The sequence below is a fragment of the Narcine bancroftii genome, chromosome 6 (genome assembly GCF_036971445.1).
Source record: "Narcine bancroftii isolate sNarBan1 chromosome 6, sNarBan1.hap1, whole genome shotgun sequence".
In the NCBI taxonomy this organism is placed as follows: Eukaryota; Metazoa; Chordata; class Chondrichthyes; order Torpediniformes; family Narcinidae; genus Narcine; species Narcine bancroftii.
The window spans coordinates 10,501,647-10,524,557 of NC_091474.1; the positions used below are offsets into that span (position 1 = coordinate 10,501,647).

At 42.0% G+C, this 22,911-nt stretch overlaps 1 protein-coding gene across 3 annotated transcripts in view; it reads left to right on the plus strand.

Moving 5' to 3' along the window:
* The first annotated feature begins 5,487 nt into the window (after window positions 1–5,487).
* Window positions 5,488–22,911, plus strand: part of LOC138735701 (regulator of G-protein signaling 20-like) — an 84,856-nt gene continuing 67,432 nt past the window's right edge. The window contains exon 1 of one of the 3 annotated variants that reach the window (XM_069883949.1): window positions 5,488–5,575. Coding sequence is in view for 1 of the 3 variants with exons in the window: in XM_069883946.1 (XP_069740047.1) it covers window positions 15,837–15,911 (75 nt within the window). In the remaining 2 variants the exon portion in view is untranslated. Of the gene's footprint in view, window positions 5,576–15,186; window positions 15,287–15,693; window positions 15,912–22,911 lie in introns of those variants that run through there. The other 2 variants (XM_069883948.1, XM_069883946.1) reach the window with 2 other exon arrangements.

Sequence of the window (22,911 nt, forward strand, 5' to 3'; positions counted from 1 at the left end):
GAAATGACTGGTCACTGCAGTGGCTGACTTCAAACCAATGCATTACATGCAGAATATCACCACACATGAGCCTGACAGTAGATCTCCACTCCTCAGTGGTGGAATGTCCTGTGCCATTACTTATTTAACCTCTTTAGCAGAAAAGCTGCAGGGACACTCAGCAGATTTCTCAATGCACTCTACTGGAATTAATAAGGAACAACAGACCAAACATTTGCAGCAAAGTCAATTGCAGGGAAGTGGTTTGATTCTTCAACATTCTCTCCTAATTTTTTGCTTCTGTCAAAACATGTTGCAATACTCTTCTCATTCACAGTCTAGCATTGCAACCATTAGAAATTTGTTTCCCTCCGTAAATAATTTTATCATTCAAGTCAATATTTGTTTATTCAGTTCAAATACTGCATTCAGTCTGATATGGAATGGAAGACTGCAGTCAATATCTTTTACAGAAATGTCAAGGAACTTATTTTAAATCTTTCTTTTAGGTTGCATGTATCATAATGCATTATGAAATGCTGAAGTAATATCAATTTTAACATTATTTTGCTCAACCTGAAATATTTGTGATGCTAGTAAAGCTTTCCACAAAAGCTCACATGGCTCTGGTATTCACATTCTTCATGCTTACAGGCAATTTATTAAGAAAGCATATAATTCACATTTTATAGGAACATCTGCTCTAGGAAGCATTGCTTTATCCTTATGACCATATAACAATTACAGCACAGAAACAGGCCAACTTGGCCCTTCTAGTCCATGGCGAACACTTCCTCCCATCTAACCCCACTGACCTACACTCAACCTGTAACCCTCCATTCCTTTCCTGTCCATATACATATCCACTTCTCCTTAAAGACTAAGATTGAGCCTGCGTCAACCACTTTGTCTGGAAGCTCGTACACACACCCACTACTCTCTGAGTAAAGAAGTCCCCCATCATGTTTCCTCTAAACTTCTGCCCCCCTAACTCTCAGCTCATGTCCTCTTGTTTGTATCTCCCCCTTCCTTAAAGGAAAAAGCCTCTCCATGTCAACTCTTTGATCTTATAGGACTATCTTGTCCATGTTATTATTTGAGTGAGCCACTTAATTGCCTTCATTCTTGTGTCCCTAACACAATAACTAATCATAGCAAATGTGTTAAGCCACAAAGAACATTTTGTGTTGGAGCAGGTTTGCATTTTAATGCATTTGCAGAAATGTTGGAATTGAATTTCTGACTGTATGGCATGATTTGTTGAAGCATCTGCAAATCTGTTTAAATACAAATAGAATCCATGATCACCTATACAAACAAAACTTTTTTACTTGGAATAGTTAACAAATAATACACACCACATTTTATTGCTGAAAGAATGACAACACTCTTTGAGGCTTCATTGAAGATGAGCAGAGTACAGCTGGCACCAATCTGATATTCAAATTTGAACTTGAACCAGACAGGGTCACTGCACTTCAGTGCATGGGTTGTAGTCAATAATCCTTCTACTTCGAGTGTAGCTGGATCAATCTATCAATCAAATAGAGATTCATAAAGTCATCCTCTATAACTCAACAAACAAATCCCAAATAAATAAATAAGCTGGTCAGCAAGTGAACAAATAGGTGGAGTTTTTGTGTAGTAGTAAACTTCACAATTTTAGGTGAATATATAGATATATAGATTAAATATATATAGATTAAAAAACATAGGCACATTCCTGTGTAAAAAGAATACCCATATCACATGAATAATTAAACAGATAGCACTTATTTTGGAGATCCCTAAATATCTTAACTGCTTTACAGTTAAGATAACTGAATAAAATGTCCAACTAAAGTTTGAATCAAGTAACGGCTTTGATTTGTTGTCAATATCTGACATAAGCAATAAAAACTATTTGCTGGCTGTACTTGATCATTTAAATAATATCAAGTATTTACAGTTAGACCCTGTTTTATGAATACTCACTTTATGAAAATTCGCTTTTACAAAGTAACTTGTGTTCGCTTTTATGAAGGGATTTGATTGGGTTTTTGGTTTTACGAAAGTAGCCTTCGATAGTAGTGAATGGGTCTTTGCTTTATGCCATTTAGGTTTACAAAAGGTTTCATAGGAATGCTCTAGATTTGTATAGTGGGGTATACCTGTATTTTGAATTGTATATGTTACTTTCAAGAACAGCACAGGCTAAATGTGTCTCAACATAATAAATGAATGAATGGACTGGATTTTTACAACAATGAATCTAATGTCACTCAGTAGTATTTATGAGAAGAAGATGTGTGATTAAATGCAAATACCAAAAGGTACTGAAGTGGACATTAATTTTATTCAAAGGATATGTTCATATCGCCTTGAATGGTGTAAGGTTGCATTTTTTGCCAGAAATACAAACTAAATGCACTTCCTCAATCAGGTCAATACAAGCAAGAAGATGCCATTGCAATAATAGCTCGAGTATCAACCCCAGTCTCTGCAGGAAAGACTAAAAACCTTCAAAATTGGAATTAGATCAAAATCTTCATGTGCCAGTTCAAACAAAAGTTGAAATTGGAGGAGTGTTTTCATCAGTATTGATCTTACTGGGTGACAACCAGTTTTTGACTGATCAGTACATGTGCTCCTGTTACAAGCCGAGAGGACCCCAAAACCCAGCAGCAACATAAGTTCACCAAGACAAATGGTTACTTAAACAAAAGTTGCTTTTGTTTATCTTTAAACATGAAAACAGGATGAAACTCTAACTTATTACTATTAACTTAACCCCCTTCTAATTCTAAGCGGATGTGTGTGTGTAAGTTCAGAAAAGTTCTTTGATTCACAGTCCAATCTCACTTCTCACCCCTCCAAGTTCGCTGGTTGCAGGTAATTCTTATACTGTACACAGAATTTAACATTTATGAAGTTCACCAAGCTTTGATGCTTGAAAGGTAAATAGTTAATGCTCAGGAAGTTTCTTGTCAGTTTTCAGAGAGAGACATGTTGTTCCTGGACACAAACTGATTTCTTCTAATCAGCCCCATCAGTGTCTTGCCAAAGAAACTTGCCCCATCAGGGTTTTCCAGATGATAACCTCTTTCTTTCAGGTCACCACAGAGTTCCTTTTTGTTTCCCTTATTTCAAGTGAAACATTAGGCAGCCAGTCCTCTACTCTTGTATGGACCACAACGGCTTTGGCCAAGCTGAACTAAGAACTCACAACCAATCTTCCAAATGGGGTTTATCCACAAGATTTCCAGATTGTCCTGTTCCAGTCCCAGCTGCTGCTGCTGAACTGTCTCTCTCTCTCTCTCTGAGAAAAGTCTGTTTGACTCTCTCTGCTTGCAAAACCACATGACCCTTTTAAAAAGCAAACTGCCTTCAGACAGCCTGCGGTTTGGGACCTAATCCTCCGAGTTCTTTCATCTGTTGCTTTTCAAAACAACAATCCATTAGTGAAGTCTCTTGGGCACTCTTCAAAGTTTTTGCAAAGGCACTCAGAGCCGGGCCTGTCTGGCTCTGCTCCAGTATTTTAAATAAGATATGTTTTGAAGTGTTTGTGTGTGACCTGCACTAACAACCTGCCACAGTTTATCTCCTTTAAAACATATCTATATCTTCTTTGGCTTGGCTTCGCGGACGAAGATTTATGGAGGGGGTAAAAAGTCCACGTCAGCTGCAGACTCGTTTGTGGCTGACAAGTCCGATGCGGGACAGGCAGACACGATTGCAGCGGTTGCAGGGGAAAATTGGTTGGTTGGGGATGGGTGTTGGGTTTTTCCTCCTTTGCCTTTTGTCAGTGAGGTAGGCTCTGCGGTCTTCTTCAAAGGAGGTTGCTGCCCGCCAAACTGTGAGGCGCCAAGATGCACGGTTTGAGGCGATATCAGCCCACTGGCGGTGGTCAATGTGGCAGGCACCAAGAGATTTCTTTAGGCAGTCCTTGTACCTTTTCTTTGGTGCACCTCTGTCACGGTGGCCAGTGGAGAGCTCGCCATATAACACGATCTTGGGAAGGCGATGGTCCTCCATTCTGGAGACGTGACCCATCCAGCGCAGCTGGATCTTCAGCAGCGTGGACTCGATGCTGTCGACCTCTGCCATCTCGAGTACTTCGACGTTAGGGATGTAAGCGCTCCAATGGATGTTGAGGATGGAGCGGAGACAACGCTGGTGGAAGCGTTCTAGGAGCCGTAGGTGGTGCCGGTAGAGGACCCATGATTCGGAGCCGAACAGGAGTGTGGGTATGACAACGGCTCTGTATACGCTTATCTTTGTGAGGTTTTTCAGTTGGTTGTTTTTCCAGACTCTTTTGTGTAGTCTTCCAAAGGCGCTATTTGCCTTGGCGAGTCTGTTGTCTATCTCATTGTCGATCCTTGCATCTGATGAAATGGTGCAGCCGAGATAGGTAAACTGGTTGACCGTTTTGAGTTTTGTGTGCCCGATGGAGATGTGGGGGGGCTGGTAATCATGGTGGGGAGCTGGCTGATGGAGGACCTCAGTTTTACAATATAAAAATACAACATAATCTGTCACACTCCAACATTCCCACTCTTTTGGTCAATCAACCAAGAATTTAAACAGAAATGTTTACATGCCAAATAAAAGCTTGCCCATATTTTTCTCCCATGTAAAGTATAGAAAATCTTTCTCAGTATGGAGAAGCCATTTGTCAATGTTTTGACCCCTTTCAGAAAATTTTAATTTCTTTTTTGAGTAAGTTCCATCTAACAGCAGAAGTTAGAACAAAATTTGTTCCAGTATCTTTCTGAATATTTTTGCATACTGTTTCATTCAATTTCCATTTGAATAAACACAGATTTATGGTGATACTTAGCATTAAAGTCCTCTAGTTATTGCCTCAATAAGTACCTTAAATAGGAAGTATTGCTATTGTTTTGAGAAAACCATACTTCTGAAGTAAGCTTGCATTGGTTTTACGTGGCAAGATATGTTAATTGTTATAAAATATTTATAGTAATTTTGTTGAAATGATAATTCCTGCAAGTCCATATTCTGAACCTATTAGCATCTACCTTATACCAACAGCATGCAGTAAGAGATAGTGCACTTACTTATCTGTTCTTTCTAACAGCAAGATGTTTCCTGTAATTTGATGTTCAAGACAAACAGGTGGGCTTTACATCCTTATTTGTGAACACACATAAATATGTTAACACTCTGATCGTTTTGTTACAACCTTAAATATATATTAAAAAACTGTTACAACTTCAGATTTTCTATTATCTAAAATTTGCATATTTTAATCTAATTAAAACTACACACTTTACTGACATTCTGCATTATTTTATACCTCATTAGCTTCTTGCCATCAACACAATTTGAATTTGTGATCATAGTCACCAAGATAAATTAGTGCATGTGAATCTTTCATAAAAGTTGAAAATGTCAGATAGTTCAGAGCCTGATTATTCTCCACCACAACTCCCACCCACTTTCAGTTCACTCACAGCATTTGGTCTCTTGTGTTTTTGTTACAGATTCTATTTGTCAGTTAAGACTTATTTGACATCAACACCATGGCCTAGTGGTTCAACCTTGAAATACCCAATTTTGGAATACAAACTGCCTTACTCATCTTCCAATAGGGCAGGTAGGAAGTACATGTACTCTGCAAGCATTTGTTCAACTGCCTGGTACATAGATGTAGTTCGATTCAGTGGAGCATGTAATGCTTATAATATTATTTACATGAGTTGTGACCCAGCTCCTATTGTCAGATCATTTCAGAGATTAATGAACAGTACTTTACTAGGCAGGTTCTACACCTGATGGAATTAAACCAACAGAAAGCGATCTCAACAATTTTATTTAAAGATTATTGTTTATATGTCAATTCCATCTACTGGATAATTTGTAAAGTTAATGTTCTCCATTGTTCTGAAAAGGTATTTTGTCATAAGGAAAATGGTGCTCTAGTTTTGATGGCTAGTGGTGGATTGTTGCCACAGAAATGATGATCTAAAATTAAGGTTCATTGTTATGAGGGTGCCTCTGGAGAATATGGGCTGGGTAGAGAATATGGAGTGGGTTGAGTTGCAAAGAAGGTTGCAAAACTGATGACAAAACAGAAATGAGAAAGGCAGAATTACACAGGAGCCCATAACCAGACCATGTATTACGAACAATGAGTTGGGTGTCTTTGCATTGCCAAGATGACAAGTATTGAGGTAATTATCTAGTCTTGCTCTTAAACTATGCATAGAATACATGGCTCCTTTCAGATTACAACTAACTGCATCAGCAGCACCTTGCATTTGAAGTTCATCAATAGGATTTCTTACCGTGTTTCTACACAAGGAGAAAAACTTACAGGCTCTTTTCTGTCAGAAGAGCAAAGCAGTATTAGAGTGCACTCAGCTTTGCAGGATGCCACACATTGCAAAGTATTTGACAATTTCTTGACATTTTTATGAATCATGAGATTCCAATTTTTCAAAATGCAGCTGGTATGTGACCACAGAAAGTTCATCATGTAAATCTGTGCCCACAATCTGGAAAGCAGTCATGACTTTCATTCTGTGCCAATCCTCTGTTCCTCTTTTATATATCCAGCTTGGAAAGCAAGTTGCATTTTCTTAGTGCATAGAAAATGAACAAAAATTATTATTGGTGAAAAAAAGTCATGGAGTTGCAGACTTTAAATTCAGTTGTGTTGTGCATGTTGTTTCAAACATCATGTGATTTGAGTTCTCAGACTTCAGATTTATTGTCAGTGTACATACATGCTATTACAAACATCCCTGAGATTCCCTTTCCTGCAGGCAAAGCAGAATTAGCAATTATTGGTAGTGCAAAAAAAAAACTACACAACGTACACATGCAAATAAAGAACTATAAACAGATACTGAATGTAAACAAACTGTGCAATACAGAAAAAAATTTAAAAATGAATAAAGTGCAGAAAAAGTAAGAATCCTTAAATGAGTCCCTGATTGAGTTTGTTGTTGAGGAGTCTGATGGTGGAGGGGTAGCAGCTGTTTCTGAACCTGGTGGTGCAAGGCTTGTGTACCGATACCTCTTTCCAAATGGCAGCAGCGAGAACGGAGTGTGTGCTGGGTAATGTGGATCCTTGATGATTGCTGCTGCTCTCCGACAGCAGCATTCACTGTAGATGTTCTTGATAGTGGGGAGGGTTTTGCCTGTGATGACCTGAGCTGTTCCATTATCTTTTGCAGGGCTTTACGCTCAGTAGTGTTGGTGTTCTCAAACCAGGCCATGATACAGTCGTTCAGCACACTTTCCATCTAACTTTGTAATGTCCATGCAAATATTTGTAGCGCTAATAACCACCACCATCATCACATTTTTTGAACCACTTTTTTGCATCAAAAAAAGGTGGGGTCGACTTTTACATGGTCAAACTTTTGACCTCATTAAGTACCTAAGTCGTTCAAGGCATCAGGAGCTCAGATGGCTGGGACCAGGTGGTTGGAGCGTCGGGTTCGGATGGGTGGGTGGCTGAGGGTGAGGATCTGCAGTCAGTAGCTTGGATGGGTGGGTGGGCAGGGGGAACGGGGGATCAGATGGGCAGGCGGCTAAGGCGACATGAGTTCGGATGGCTGGGTGGCCCGGGCGAGGATCCACGGTTGGGAGCTCAGGTGAGCAGCTGGCAGGGCATCAAGGAGCTCCAGTGGGTGGGCAGCCGTGGCAAGCATCCTCTCTCAGTGAGTCGGGAGTTCGAGTGAGCAGGCAGGTCATACAAAAAGACCTGATTTTTGGGCCAAAAAAGGGTGCTCGGCTATTACACGATAGTGACAATTACATAAGTATATATGGTATATTGGAAAGTGAGCTAGTACATGATGCGCCCATCTTCTAGCAGTTGCGGAGAGTTGAGAGGGTGTATGCATCATTATGCAGTGTTGATTTAATGATTGAATGATAATTTGACCTCAACAATGCAATTTTTGCCAGGTACTAACATATATGGGAATCATCTTAGTTACTTAATTAATCCATTTATCCTGTTGTACTGGTTCTTCCAGGATTCTTTGGAGTCGGTAATAGAGCATGAAATCCCAGAATATTTTTTTCATTGAGTTCAAGGTATTTCCAATGCCTGGTTACTCCCAGACTTTAGTAGTCATTTTCTCAGACGCATTGAAAGAGGGGGAAGGCGGCTCTCAACAGAAGGCAATTTCTTTAGGTATCATCCAAGAATATTTGTCCTTTATTGATATCAACCATGGTCAATGCCTATACATTCTAGAAATTAACAAGGAGACCCACTGTGAAAAGCTACACAATTAAATTTGCAGAGTCTTTAAGGAAATATATTCTGGCAATAGTCTGGATTTGTAAATTTGTAGCATGCAAATGTTAGATCCAGTCATGATTGATTAGGTTATTGGTATTAATAGGATAGGGAGGATTGAACAGAGTATGAAGCTCATGATGCAGTTGATGACACATGATATGAAAAATATGAGTTTATTTGAGTAGACAATGTCTTATAAACATTTTGCAGCATGGACAATCAAATCCTTGGCAATAGGCTGTCAACATTCACATTATGTGTAAACTCTTTGCAGTGGTTTTTCAATGTGTCCAAGGAAAGATCCTCCAGCCACTCTCTTGCCTGAGGACAGATTTTACCTCTTTGCTTCCATCCTCTCCTCTGGGGTCTCCGATGTAATACTGAGCAACACAAGAGTGCCCTTGCGTTCCACCTTGTGTCATGCCTGTTTGTCCAAGTCACCGTAGATACTGCAGTCAAGCCTACTTTCTTTTAGAGAAGATGCTTCACGGCTTCTGCTGGAGCAAGCTAATTTCAGGTCATAAAATTTAACTTCAAAGGATTCACTGATAACATATTAATCAACCAAAGCCTCAGAGCTGCAAAAATCGCACTCACATGAATGTAGCATAGAGTTTGTCTTTTGTCCGAACCAAGTCAAACAGGTGAAAGTTAATCACTTTTATCTATCTCCATGTGTTAATTTCAAAGTGGAACAATTTGTCTCACAACATGCTTTAACTTGTTTTTAATCCTATTGCATCTGTCTCTTATTATAATTATTGAATCAATTCCTTGAGATTCAAAAAATTATACATAAACTATGTAATGATGCCATGACTATTCATTACCAAACATTCTCTAGCCATCTTCCCTTGGTTCATAATGTTTCTTTCATCTTCTTGTGACCATGATCTTCTTTTGGGATCTCCATTCCCAGTGCTTTGGTTTTATGCTGTGCAATTTAAATGCTGCATAGTGTGTCTAGCCATCTTTAGGTCATGCTCACATCTATGAGCACATCTAATAATTTTAACATGGATAGACATGTCTCTAAACCCCATCCCCTTACCATCATTGTATGGGCTAAAAAGAAGAAAAAAAAGCCATCTATTTTTTAAATGTTAATCCTATCTTTGAATGCTAAAAGGCTAAAAAACCATGAGATATTTCAACTAACTTAATTCAATTAAAGCTCAAGATATTTGTTTTAACCCAACAATTTATTTCTCCCATTCATTTGAATGGGAATGATGGACTTGGCACATGCTTAGTGAACAGACTTCCTGGCCTGAGAACTGTGAAATTTGAGATCATTTTTATTGCTCCCCCTGCAGCATTGGGACAAAGAAAAACACAATGGCAGAGTGAAAGAAACCATCACTCTCTTAAGTCAATGCTGGCAAAATTGGAACTTTTATGGGGAATTGTTGGAAGGTTGTGACATTAGGGTAGCATGAAATCAGAAGATTTGGCTATTCAGTGCAATATATTATGGCATTGCATTTAGTGGATTGAGAGATATAATTTATTTCTCTGCTTGAACTTTGTTGATTTAAGATATTTATCTTGCATTTTTAAGTATCTGGGTGATGTGATAATGTTCAAAATAAATAAAGAAATTACGTGCATTGGGCAACTACTCTCCGAGGATTTCAGGTAAAATGTTAATCATATGCAAATTTAGAAAGAAAAATGTGGTTTCTATTATTGTCGGTAATACAATTAGTTTTATAATTAATAGTTTACTTTGTGATTTCCAGTGAATTTTTAGTCAATGCATTCCTCGATTAATACTAATATTTTGTATTGGTGTTAAAAACAATGATGAAACATATTCTAATACAAATTTAAGCCATCATAATCTTACACAAATCTATTTTTTCACAAAAATTTAAAGCATGGTAACAATTTAAAACACATTATATATATTTTCCAAAAAGTTGATAAATGATGGATTCATAATTGCACTATTCCATTGTGGACACCTAAATTGTTGTCAACTGAAAACATTTTTAAAAATCTGTTGCAGTTTTTAATGTCACCAGTGACAATGAACAAATTTTATTAGAATGTCATCATCAAGTTCATTTGCTTTCACTATTATTTGTGCAGGATTCAAATAGCAACTTCCCAGGACTGCATGCTGCAGTCAAATATAAAAATGTAGAATCTGCTGTTCAGATTGTTTGGGTCATCCAGAACTTCGGTAAAATCAGTACCTCATGATTGTTTTGGTATTGAATATATTCAACAGTTGGACCAAAGCACTGATTCCAGGATGTGAAGTGAGATAAATGCCCTTGACATCAAAGCCACATTAGAACAAGTGACGCACATTGAAGCCCTGCTATACCAATGTGAATGAGTATCAAGGGAAAAGCACGAACTACTCTGTTTGGAGTTATGCCTCTCACAAAACAAATAGTTGTGGCTGTTTGGGGTCCATCAATCTAGCCCCAATCACTTCAGGCCATGTAAATATTAAAAAACTTATTTACAACATGCTAGAAGCCGCTTCCAGCGATTTAAATCTTAGCCGCCCAATTAACCTAAAACCCCCAATGTTTGGAAGGGTGGGTGGAAATGGGAGCACCCAGGAAAAACCCATGCAGACGTGGAGAGAACGTACAAACTCCTTACAGATAGTTCCGGATTGGACTGTAATCGCATTGCGCTGACCACTATGCTCACTGTTCCACCAGCCACCTTCACCTATTCCTCTGAGCTTCCTTTAATCATAAAATCAGAGTGTGGATAATCCTTGATGAGCACAAAGTTTAATTCCATTTGCAACTCAGTAATTGGACTTTTCTTCTTTTTCTTTGGCTTGGCTTCGCGGACGAAGATTTATGGAGGGGGTAAAAAGTCCACGTCAGCTGCAGGCTCGTTTGTGGCTGACAAGTCCGATGCGGGACAGGCAGACACGATTGCAGCGGTTGCAAGGGAAAATTGGTTGGTTGGGGTTGGGTGTTGGGTTTTTCCTCCTTTGCCTTTTGTCAGTGAGGTGGGCTCTGCGGTCTTCTTCAAAGGAGGCTGCTGCCCGCCAAACTGTGAGGCGCCAAGATGCACGGTTTGAGGCGTTATCAGCCCACTGGCGGTGGTCAATGTGGCAGGCACCAAGAGATTTCTTTAGGCAGTCCTTGTACCTTTTCTTTGGTGCACCTCTGTCACGGTGGCCAGTGGAGAGCTCGCCATATAATACGATCTTGGGAAGGCGATGGTCCTCCATTCTGGAGACGTGACCCATCCAGCGCAGCTGGATCTTCAGCAGCGTGGACTCGATGCTGTCGACCTCTGCCATCTCGAGTACCTCGACGTTAGGGGTGTAAGCGCTCCAATGGATGTTGAGGATGGAGCGGAGACAACGCTGGTGGAAGCGTTCTAGGAGCCGTAGGTGGTGCCGGTAGAGGACCCATGATTCGGAGCCGAACAGGAGTGTGGGTATGACAACGGCTCTGTATACGCTTATCTTTGTGAGGTTTTTCAGTTGGTTGTTTTTCCAGACTCTTTTGTGTAGTCTTCCAAAGGCGCTATTTGCCTTGGCGAGTCTGTAATTGGACTAGACCACATGTATATGCAGTACAACCGGACAATATTCAGGTACAAGTTTCTAAGCGCAAAAGTGCCCAACAATTACCACTCCCAAAAGAAAGCATCTAACTGTCTACCCTTGATATTACATGGCACAACCACTCATTGAGATTTTCATTTACAACTTCCTTGGGGGTGGGGAATCTACCGTTGATCACAAAATCAGCTGGATCACCCATGTTAATGCTATGTCTGCAAAAGAAGATCATGCTGGGTGTTCTGTGGTGAGCAGGCCTTTCCACTTTTGATAAAGCACAATATTCATACAGCTCCAAGAACACTCAAAAAGTTCAACATCATCCATGACAAAGCAGCCAGCTTGACTGATCCCCCCATCCCCCATGAACTTTGAGTGGTCACATCAACAAAATAGGCTGTTATAACTCCCATGTCCTGCCACCGAAAAGGACAATGCTTCTTGTATATAGGAATACAACCGTCTCCAAGACTTACACCATTACAAATTTAGAAATATTCCTTCATCTTCACTTGGTCTAATTCCTGTCACACCCTATCCAACGGCATTAGACGAATAGCTTTTGAATAGCTTTCGAAAAAAAGCAGTTCACCACCACCTTCTGAAAGGCAGAACTGACATTGTCAGAAATGCACAGATCCTGAACAATTAATAAAAAAAACAACATTTTTCTTTGATATGAAGTTGAATAATTGCTTGCGATGCTACGGTCTGTTAGTATTTTCCTATGGAACACCACTCTCATACCCTTACATAATCATTATCTTTCTCTCCAGACACTTGTAAATGATACATTGCTGCTAGATAATGCCTGTTCACCACTCAAGGCAAATACTGTGGTATCTGCTATTTTTGGCTTTTCTCAAATGTGTTGATATTTTCATACTGCCAAGTAAATCGAAATGTTAAATTGGTGAAAGCAGTCATGAGTCTAATATTACAAGTTGATAGAGACTATTCTTGTTCACTTGCACAAAAACCCTGGGGTCAATATTTATTTTTAACTTAGATTTTTCATGGTAAAATGAGGCTTATTACCAGAACACAGGAAGCTCACGAGGCTGACAGTCTAAAATGTTGATCTCATTCACGAATCTTTGCAGAAAGGTATTGATGGTTACCATTACCTCTATTAAGATTGTAGTCCTCCAGGCTTGCTCTAACCCATAAGTTCTTAATATTATTTCTTACTATTTAAAATAATTTTTCCTCTGAACACTAATCTTACCCCACCCTGATATGGCCACATTGATACAGTCATAATTCATCTAATACACCACAGCTCTCTCACATAGATGCTAACCTGCTCCACTCACACACAATCAATTCCTAAGCAACAAGAAGCAAAACCCTAAGTCATTTGGAAATATTTTGCCTATCCCTCATCATTGCTAGGTTACCAAAGGCACTGAAGGGTTCCTGATCATGTCGGAGATTCGGATCTGGAGCGCGGGTTGCCAAGGGTTTGGACTGGACTCTATGTGGCTGTGGACGTGCTAGAAGTGAATCCATGAACACATGGTGACTCTGAGGGAACTCACTTTTGCTTCTCTTTCTCTGTCTGTTAGAGGCGCTTCAGGCAATTTCTGCCAATGGCGAATGTGTCTGCCTTACAGCAGGCAAAAGTAATTCTATGTCATAAGACACTGTTTTATGACATGACAATAAATTGAATCTTGAATCTAGGTGCGAATAGAAATTTACCAGAAATCCCTGTGCAAAAGCACTGTTAAAACGACCTTCACCAGAAAGTCTGCAGTGGTGTAAAAAGGTCACTGACTACCATACCTTTAAAGATGATAGATAGGTAAAAAAAAATTGACCTTGCTAAAAAAAGACGGACAAAAAAAAAATCACAGCATGCATACAAATAACTCCTCATATGCATTAACACACAAACACCACACATAACAAATAACCTCACCTATGCATCCTGCTGCCCTCACGTTCACAATAACCTGATCATCTAATACCTTCCTACCTCCTTTACCCTGTCCCTCCACCCCCCCCCCCCTCCCCACAACACACACACATACAAATAGGAGCATGGCCGTTGTGACTGAATTATTCGTGAGCACTGACAGCTTGGGATTTGTTTTAGCAATGAAATAAATATGGAATTAGTACATGAAAATAGTAGTTTGTTGTAAAATGCTTTCACTGGTGTGTCTTGTCAGTTTATGTGTGAAGTAGTGGGAGAGGATGATGGTGTTGAGCGTCGTGAATGAAATGAGGGCTGTTCACGTGTGTGACGGACGCTCCACGAAGAAAAATCGGTGGTTATCAGCGAGGCTGATCCACGTAAGACGCCAGAAATGTTGATGTAGTGAAACTACATTTCAGTTCAGAACAAGGAGGAACATCAGCACCTCGTGAATAAATGAAAGAGATTGAAATTCAAGTCCTCATACATTTACAACGCTCTACAGACTTACAATAACCAGATTCCATAACTACCCACAGAGGGAATGTCTCCTCCCCCCCAAACACCGGTTCTCTTTCCGCTGTGTAAACACCCCCGACATGTCACAAACTCGACCACAGACACATATGCAGGTGAACAGATTTTTATTTTTCTGCTGATGTTTGTTCGTTTCCCAGCCACATGCACATTTGATTTTCGGTTCAGAAGACGATTCCAAGAGGTGGGGAAAATGATTTAAATTCTGAAATATCTGGGGTATCGATTAGTCGGTTGATTGGTTTCAAGGTCGAGCTGCGGTGTCTGGCGCCACCCTCTGAGACGAAGGCAAAAAAAGAATTTTGTTCGAAAATAATGTTCTCCATCGGTCGAATTGTCGCTGAATAAATTCAGGGTTTAATTCAATAATTGTTTGCTCGGTTCTGATTTAAAAATTGCTATTGAATCAACTTTGCAGACAGACATTTACTTTTCGAGAAAACTTTTGCTGACGCCAGCGAACAACAGTGTAAAAAGGAACATGTGAACCGTGTCAGATACGTGGAGCAGAAATTTAAAATAAGAAAACAGCTCAATCTGGCAACAGTAAAATGCTGAGCATGGAATCAATGTTAAACTGAACATTACACGGTGTCCTCCGTCCTTGAAAAAAGTTAAGACGTCTTCTTTTAGAACATTTTGTGAAAGAAAATTCAAGAATCAATTTAGAAAGATCAGGTGGCACTTTTGGAGAATAAAAGATGCTGCTTTTGGTCCAGTGCAGATCCCCCGTTTCCTCTTGGTGTGGACTTTCGCAAACAGAATCGGGACGAAGCCTTTAAAATGTTGATACAAGAGTTTTATGCATCCCCTCCCATTTGAAGAAACGACAAATTAAAACGGTAACAGGACAGACAAATGAGTTCCGACTCCTTTCAGCAGAAACATTAACCAGTTGGACCCGAAAAGTTAACTCTCCACACACACTATAGAGTTTTTCCAGCGATGCAGGAAGAAAAATCACTTCGTGCACGGTTGGATTTCGCGACCAGGACTAAACTTCTCCAGTTAATTCCTGTATATCCCACTTCGGGTGAGTTATTGAGCGGTTTGCGTTGAGAAAATCATGAGATTTTAAGGCGTTCTGGTGCAATGACAGGGTTACATTCGTATCAAAGTGTCATTCTCTCTGTGCATATTAGCAATTTATTTTTTATTGCCAGTCCAAGAAAGAGAAGTCGCCTGGAGGCATTTATTTATTAAACATCTTCTTCTCGGGGCTTTTTGTTTCAACATATATTTGCTTTCACTCTGCAGCAGGATGGGAGTTGGTGCTAAAATCAGCTGCGCCAGGGAAACGAAAACCTCTTCTTCCCTTATCAACTTCAAAGAAATGCAATGTTTCTCCAAACTGCATCAAAGGCGTCCGATCCCCTCCCCCGAAGCGTCGACTCGTTCAACAAAGTGCGCCGAGGAGGAGGGCGCGTTCGTGCGCTTCGAGGCGGTCACGGCGGGAAGGGGAAGGGGGGCGAGCACCCCACCGCTCCACTGACGCGGAGCCGCGCCAGAGTCGTGCCGCCGAGGCGCATGCGCAGCCGCTCTGTGCCAGCCGCCCAGGTTATCGATCCCAGACTTGTGTGTCTATGAGGGGGGGAAAAAACGGATGTGCTTTTTCGAAACAGAAGAGTGATACGACGCCGACTTTGAATGAAACCTATGTGAGTATCGCCCTCCTGCTTGCAGGGTGGCTGCTGTGTGGAGGGAGGCGAGCCGGGGAAGATGTCTGGACTCCAGGTTCCACTGGCTGACAAGTCCTTTTGTCGTGCGGCTCAATCCAAGCAAATCGGCTGTTGAGCAGGGTTTTAAACCAAGTCACACTTGCCTGGAACCTGCTGCCGGTGTGTTGCTGGTGTGTGTGTGCGCGCTCTCGAGCCTGCAAGCGGTGAAATGCAGAACACTTTTTGCAGTTGCGTGTTCGTGAACTGCAAGGATACATTTTTTTTGGTTTTAAAAATCGCGGCCATTTGCCCCGTAATTGCCACAGGTTGTAAGATGACACGGCGTTGAGTCGAGTTGAAGTTAAAAAGGGGAACGCGCGCGATGCATGTGCTGAAGACCCCCCCCCACCACCGCCCCCCCCTCACCCCCCCCACCACCATCCCCCCCCACCACCGCCCCCCCCCACCACCACCACCGCCCCCCTCACCCCCCCACCACCGCCCCCTCACCCCCCCACCACCGCCCCCTCACCCCCCCACCACCGCCCCCTCACCCCCCCACCACCGCCCCCCTCACCCCTCCACCACCGCCCCCCTCACCCCCCCACCACCATACCCCCCACCATCCCCCCTCCACCACCGCCCCCCATCACCACCGCCCCCCTCACCCCCCCACCGCCCGCCCCCCTCACCCCCCTCCACCGCCCCCCTCACCCCCCTCCACCGCCCCCCCCCCCACCGCCCCCCCTCACCCCCCCCACCGCCCCCCCTTACCCCCCAGCACCCCCCTTACCCTCCCCACTCCCTCCCTCCACCATCCCCCGGTGCGTCTTGTTGCAGAAGACGGCAGCTCACCTGAGGTTGCGGTTCAGTGTCAGGGAGTGAGGGTATCCTGCCTCGTCTGGCTGCGGGGTTCCGCGCGCCTCCCGTGGCTGCGGGTCGGGGGGGTCTGGGAGGTGCGCGCTTGCCACTGGGTCGGAATGCTGACCACGGCTGCGGTCGATCTCCGGTTCCAGGATTGCATCGCCGCCTTGGCATGAGGTTCCGCCAGCGCTGCCCGCACTCACGCCTTGATTTGCATCCACACTTCAACCAGTTTCCCCGATCGCGTGTTCCCCTTGCATCCTGTAATTAGCCACCGGGACGTGTCATTTATAATCCGAATTTCGTGGTAGGAACTTGTTTATACTGAATCGTTTCAAATAAAAAAAATGCTGTGATAATTCCCACATGTTAAAACATTATACAAAATATTTGGAATGGAAGACGATGTTTTATGGGTGTGAATTTCGCCTGTGGGAGGTGAAATTGCAGTTTTCAGCTTAGATCTTCAGAAGAGCGTTTGCAATTTCATGATGTTGCTCATTGCTGTGCCATGGAGAATTGTGTTTGAGTAACCCCTCCAGTATGACTTGCTTTCACACCATTTCTGAGAGGGATACGTGTTGGAGTGGGGTGGTCATTGCACACCAAATACCAGAGGCCTTTGACAAAGCAGGGTTTGGGCCTCCTGGCCAATGAATCTCTGGGGTCTTAATCGATGGGAAATCCAGCTCTGCTGCACGCAATGAGAACATTAAATAGAAACCCGGGCATGGTTTTATCCACATCCTTTCCCTTGGTCCTCCACTTTGATATCCTTCTTCTTTGCTCGCTCATAAACCCAGTTCCAATAACGATCTTCCTCTGTGTTCCCTTTCTTAACAACCTCTTTCAGCTATCTTTCATCTTGGCACGTTCCCTTCCCTTTCAATGTTTTGACCCCACTGCCTGCTCACTCATTGCTGTCACTCATGATCCCCACCCACTGCGTGCAAAGTTACCTTCTGCATGAACTTGTCACACAGCCCCAGGGTCTCCCTGAAAACAGGAGAACCTTCAGTTGCACACCTTGTCCAACTCCAAGTTGATGGTTTCCTCTCACCTGGTTTGGTGGGTCCTAGGGTGGTACTTGCTACAGTATTTGTAAACTGCTTAGTTATTGTAAATGAGTGTACAGAATGGACCTAATACTGGAGAAACAGGTCATGCCAAAGCTAAAGATATACAACCAAAGTTTCAGACTTGAGCCCGTCATCAAGGTAAAAAAAAATGTAGACGGGCATCTGGAAAAAAATGGTGGGGAGGGGTGGGGCAGGGAGAAGAGCACAGGCAAGAGGTCATGGATAAGGGAGGGAGGGCACCCCAGCAAGCAGGGGCAGGGGTGATAGCTCTGTGAATCGAGAGGTAAGAGGATGGAAAGCTGGAGGAAAGAAAGAGGAGGAAGCTAGCAGAAACTGGAGAAGTCTATGTTAACGCCATCCAGTTGGAGAATACCCAGAGGGAATATTAGATGCTGCTCCTCCAATTTATGGATCGTCTTGGTTTGGCAGCACATGAGGTTATGGACAGAGATGTCAACGTGGGAGTGGGGTGCAGAATTGAAGTGGTTGGCCACTGGAAGATCCCTATCATTGATGCAAACAGAGATGTGATCTCCCAGTCATCTTCCAGTTGCTTCAATGTAGAGAAGGCCACAACAGGAGCACCAAATCCAATAGAGGATTCCCACAGATTCACAAATGAAATGTTGCTTCACTTGGAAGGACTGTGTGTAGCCTCAAATGGTGGCAAGGGAGGTGTGGGTGCATGTAGCCCTTCCTGTGTGCCAAAGGGGCGATTGGTGGGAAGGGATGAGTGGACAAAAATGCACTGAGAGTAGTCCCTATGGGAAGTGGAGAGGGGAAGATGTGTCTGGTAGTGAAATCATGTTGTAGGAGATGGAAATTGTGGAGGATAATGTATTGTATGTGGAGGCTGTTGATGTGGTAGGTGAGGACCAGGCGAATCCTGTTTTTGTTGTGCCTCGGGGCAGAGGGGGCCAGGGCAGATGAGCAGGAAATGTAGGAGTTGTGGGTAAGGGGTGACTTGATGGTGGTTGAGGGGAAGGCAAGGTTTTGAAGGAAGGAAGACATCTTGGTCGATGTGGACTGGAGAACCTCATCTTGGGAGCAGATATGAAGGAGATGGAGGAATTGAGGGAAAGGAATGGAATTCTTGCAGGGTACTGGGTGTGAAGAAGAATAGTTGAGGTAGTTGGTTGTTTCGTAAAAATTTTGTAGAAAGCCGGTCTCCTGAGATGGAGACAGAGAGATCAAGAAAGGGGAGAGTGGTGTCATGGAAGGACCAAGTGAATTTGAGGTCGGGGTGAATGTAAGCAGCAAAGTGAATAAAATTGAAAAACTCATCTTGGGGGTACATGAGGCAGCACCAATGTACTCATTAATGAAGTGGAGGAAGAATTGAGGGGTCTTACCTGTGTAGGCTTGCAGCATGGATTGCTCCTCAAAGCCAACAAAAAGGCAGGCATAGATGGGAACCATGTGGATACCCATGGCTACTCCTTCGATTCACTTCATATTCTCCAAATCAAAGGAGAAGTTATTGAAGGTAAGAACAGGTTTTGCCAGGCAAAGGAGTCTGGGGTGGAGGGGGACTGGTTAGATCTTTTGTCAAGAAAGAAACAAAGGACTTTGAGTCCTTCTCTATGGTGGATTGATGTGTACATCATGTCTGTAGTGCAAATGAGGTGGTCAAGTTCAGGGCATGTGAGGTATTATGGCTATAGGTAAGGAGGGACTATACCTGGGAGAGAAAAAAGAGTCGAATTAAGATGATACTAGTGCCAGTGGCTGATAACGCCTCAAACCGTGCATCTTGGCGCCTCACAGTTTGGCGGGCAGCAACCTCCTTTGAAGAAGACCGCAGAGCCCACCTCACTGACAAAAGGCAAAGGAGGAAAAACCCAACACCCAACCCCAACCAACCAATTTTCCCCTGCAGCCGCTGCAACCGTGTCTGCCTGTCCCGCATCGGACTTGTCAGCCACAAACGAGCCTGCAGCTGACGTGGACTTTTACCCCCTCCATAAATCTTCGTCCGCGAAGCCAAGCCAAAGAAATCTTCGTCCGTGAAGCCAAGCCAAAGAAGAAGTAAACGGTCTGTAGCACTCAGCCACTTATCCCCAGCTTTCACTGTGGAAACAGTGAGTCTCCCTGGACAATTGGGTTTGTGTATCTTGGATAGGAGGTATAACCAGGCAGTATGGAGGTGGGAGGGAGAAGACCAGAGATGATGAGATTAGAGATAGTGCTTGAGATGGTGGCTTGATTTTGCAATAGGGATTATACTTTAGAAGGTCTTCATTATCTGTAAAGTGTTTCGGGATGATACAATATCATGAAAATTGACATACAATAAAAACCCCTGTTATCCAGCACCTAGGGAAGATGCCAATTAAGTGAATATTCTGGTTGCTGAAGATTGCAGGTTCCATGCATTGATGATCTGGCCAATTTTAAACATACATATTTATTTTCCTTTTTATTTTAGCCAGTTGTTTGAATTCTGGATAACAGGCATTTTGCTGTATTTTACATGAATAAAATTGAAATTGCTTCATTATATCTTTGTTACGCTACTTATTTGAAAACAGTCTTATTAACTGATAAAATCATTTAATAATTCCCACTATTGTCATTGATGTCATATCTCAATGACATACAATTACAAATCAGTCAGAAGCCTGTTAAAAGAAGAAAATATTGAGTATAATTTTTGAATTTGGGGAGATTTTTAAGAGTATTGAGTTTGGGAGACTTTTTGGGATTGAATTTCAGAGTGAACCCCAGATGACGAAAGATACAATTATTAAAAGTGGGGCAAAGAAAGAGGTGCACAGTTCTTGGATTTTGTAGGGTTGGGGATGTTACAGAAATGAGAAAGGAAAATATTATGAAGAGATTTTCATTACATAAATGAATGTTTTACTCATTACCTCAGTCTCTACTAAATGAAAGTTTATTGTGATTTACAGAGGTACAATGTTCAGATGCACTGAAATTCATTCTTGCTGTAGCCAAACAGGCCCACAAGATACACAAACGACAATTAAATTTGATTAACATAATGATAATATGTCAGGGCAAAAAGATCAAAAATATAAAAGAATGGACAGAAAAATATGTACAGTTGCATAAACAAATTCACAGTTGAATTGGTATAGACTGTGGACATAGGATATGACATTGACCAGCCATGTCGGGCTGAAGTTTACAGTGACTGGACTTATAACCATATACACAAAAGTCTGCAGACACCATGATTAAAGTAAAAACACAATGCTGGAGAAACTTAGCAGGTCGAACCGTGTACTTTATATAGAAAAGATAATGATGCAGAACCAACATTTCTGGCTTGAGCCCTTCATCAAGGTATGGACAAAATGCAGACAGACACTCAATGGTGGGGGCAGAGGTAGGAGCACAGTCCTACAGCCAAGAGGTAATAGGTGGATGAGCAAACTAGGGGAGGCTCTGTGAATGGAGAGGGAATGGAGTAGAGTGCTGGAGAAAAGAAGAAGATGGGAGATGAGAGAGGAAGAATCGGGAGTAGCCCGGTAGAAACCAAAAAAGTCATCGTTAATGCCATTTGGGTGGAGAAGGCCGAGACAGAAAATTAGGAGTTGCTCCTCCAATTTACGGTTAGCCTTGATTTGACTCAGTACATGATAATGGTAACAAGTTCTCTAAACAGTGGACGAGGTTAATTTCCCTTGAATATCAATCTATTAACTTTGATTCTTTTTAAGAGTACAATACTGACAATTTTGTAATGCAGTTTTAAATTCATTATTTTGTCATTTTGATCCAGTTTGTTAAATTAATTTAGGATTTTCATTAATAATGCTTTATTTGTTGCATAAAATGCTTCACTATTTAACAGGGTAGTATTTGATTTTATTTTGCTTGTAACTGCCTGAAAGCCATTCAGAGTTGACACAGATTGTGCAAGAATTTGAATTGTTGCTGTTTTCTTTTTGCATTGATTTTGTTGTTTACACAATTTATTGAAATTTTTATAAAAGTGACTTAGTGCAAGAAAATATTTCAGGAAGAATGAGTCATATAACCATATAACCACTTACAGCACAGAACAGGCCAGTTCGGCCCTACTAGTCCATGCCGTAGCAAATCCCCACCCTCCTAGTCCCACTGACCAGCACCCGGTCCATACCCCTCTAGTCCCCTCCTATCCATGTAACGATCCAGTCTTTCCTTAAATGTAACCAATGATCCAGCCTCGACCACGTCTGCCGGAAGCTCATTCCACATCCCCACCACTCTCTGCGTAAAGAAATTTCTCCTCATGTTCCCCTTATAATTTTCCCCCTTCAATCTTAAACCATGTCCTCTAGTTTGAATCTCCCCCTTTCTTAATTGAAAAAGCCTATCCACATTTACTCTGTCTGTCCCTTTTAAAATCTTAAACACCTCTATCAAGTCCCCTCTCAATCTTCTACGCTCCAGAGAAAAAAGCCCCAGTCTGCACAACCTTTCCCTGTAACTCAGACCCTGAAATCCTGTCAACATTCTCGTGAATCTTCTCTGCACTCTCTCTATTTTGTTTATATCTTTCCTATAATTTGGTGACCAAAACTGTACACAGTACTCCAAATTTGGCCTCACCAATGCCTTGTACAATTTCATCATAACCTCCCTACTCTTGAATTCAATACTCCGATTTATGAACGCCAACATTCCGAATGCCTTCTTCACCACACCATCTACCTGAGTATCAGCCTTGAGGGTACTATTTACCATAACTCCTAAATCCCTTTGTCGCTCTGCACTCCTCAATTGTCTACCATTCAATGTATATGACCTATTTAAATTTGCCTTTCCAAAATGTAGCACCTCACATTTATCTGTATTAAATTCCATCAGTCATTTCTCAGCCCACACTTCCAGCCTAAATATTTCAAAATCAAGATATAGTGACTAAAAACATTTTATAGTTTTATGAATAGTGAAGATTGCAGTAGTTATAAATTAGTATGAATATATTCCATCAACTCCCCCAGGTTGCACCCTTCACTATGGGCAAATTGAATCCACTGACCAAACTGGTGTACCCAAAGAAAACATACACAGTCACCAGGAGAACATGCAAACTTAATACA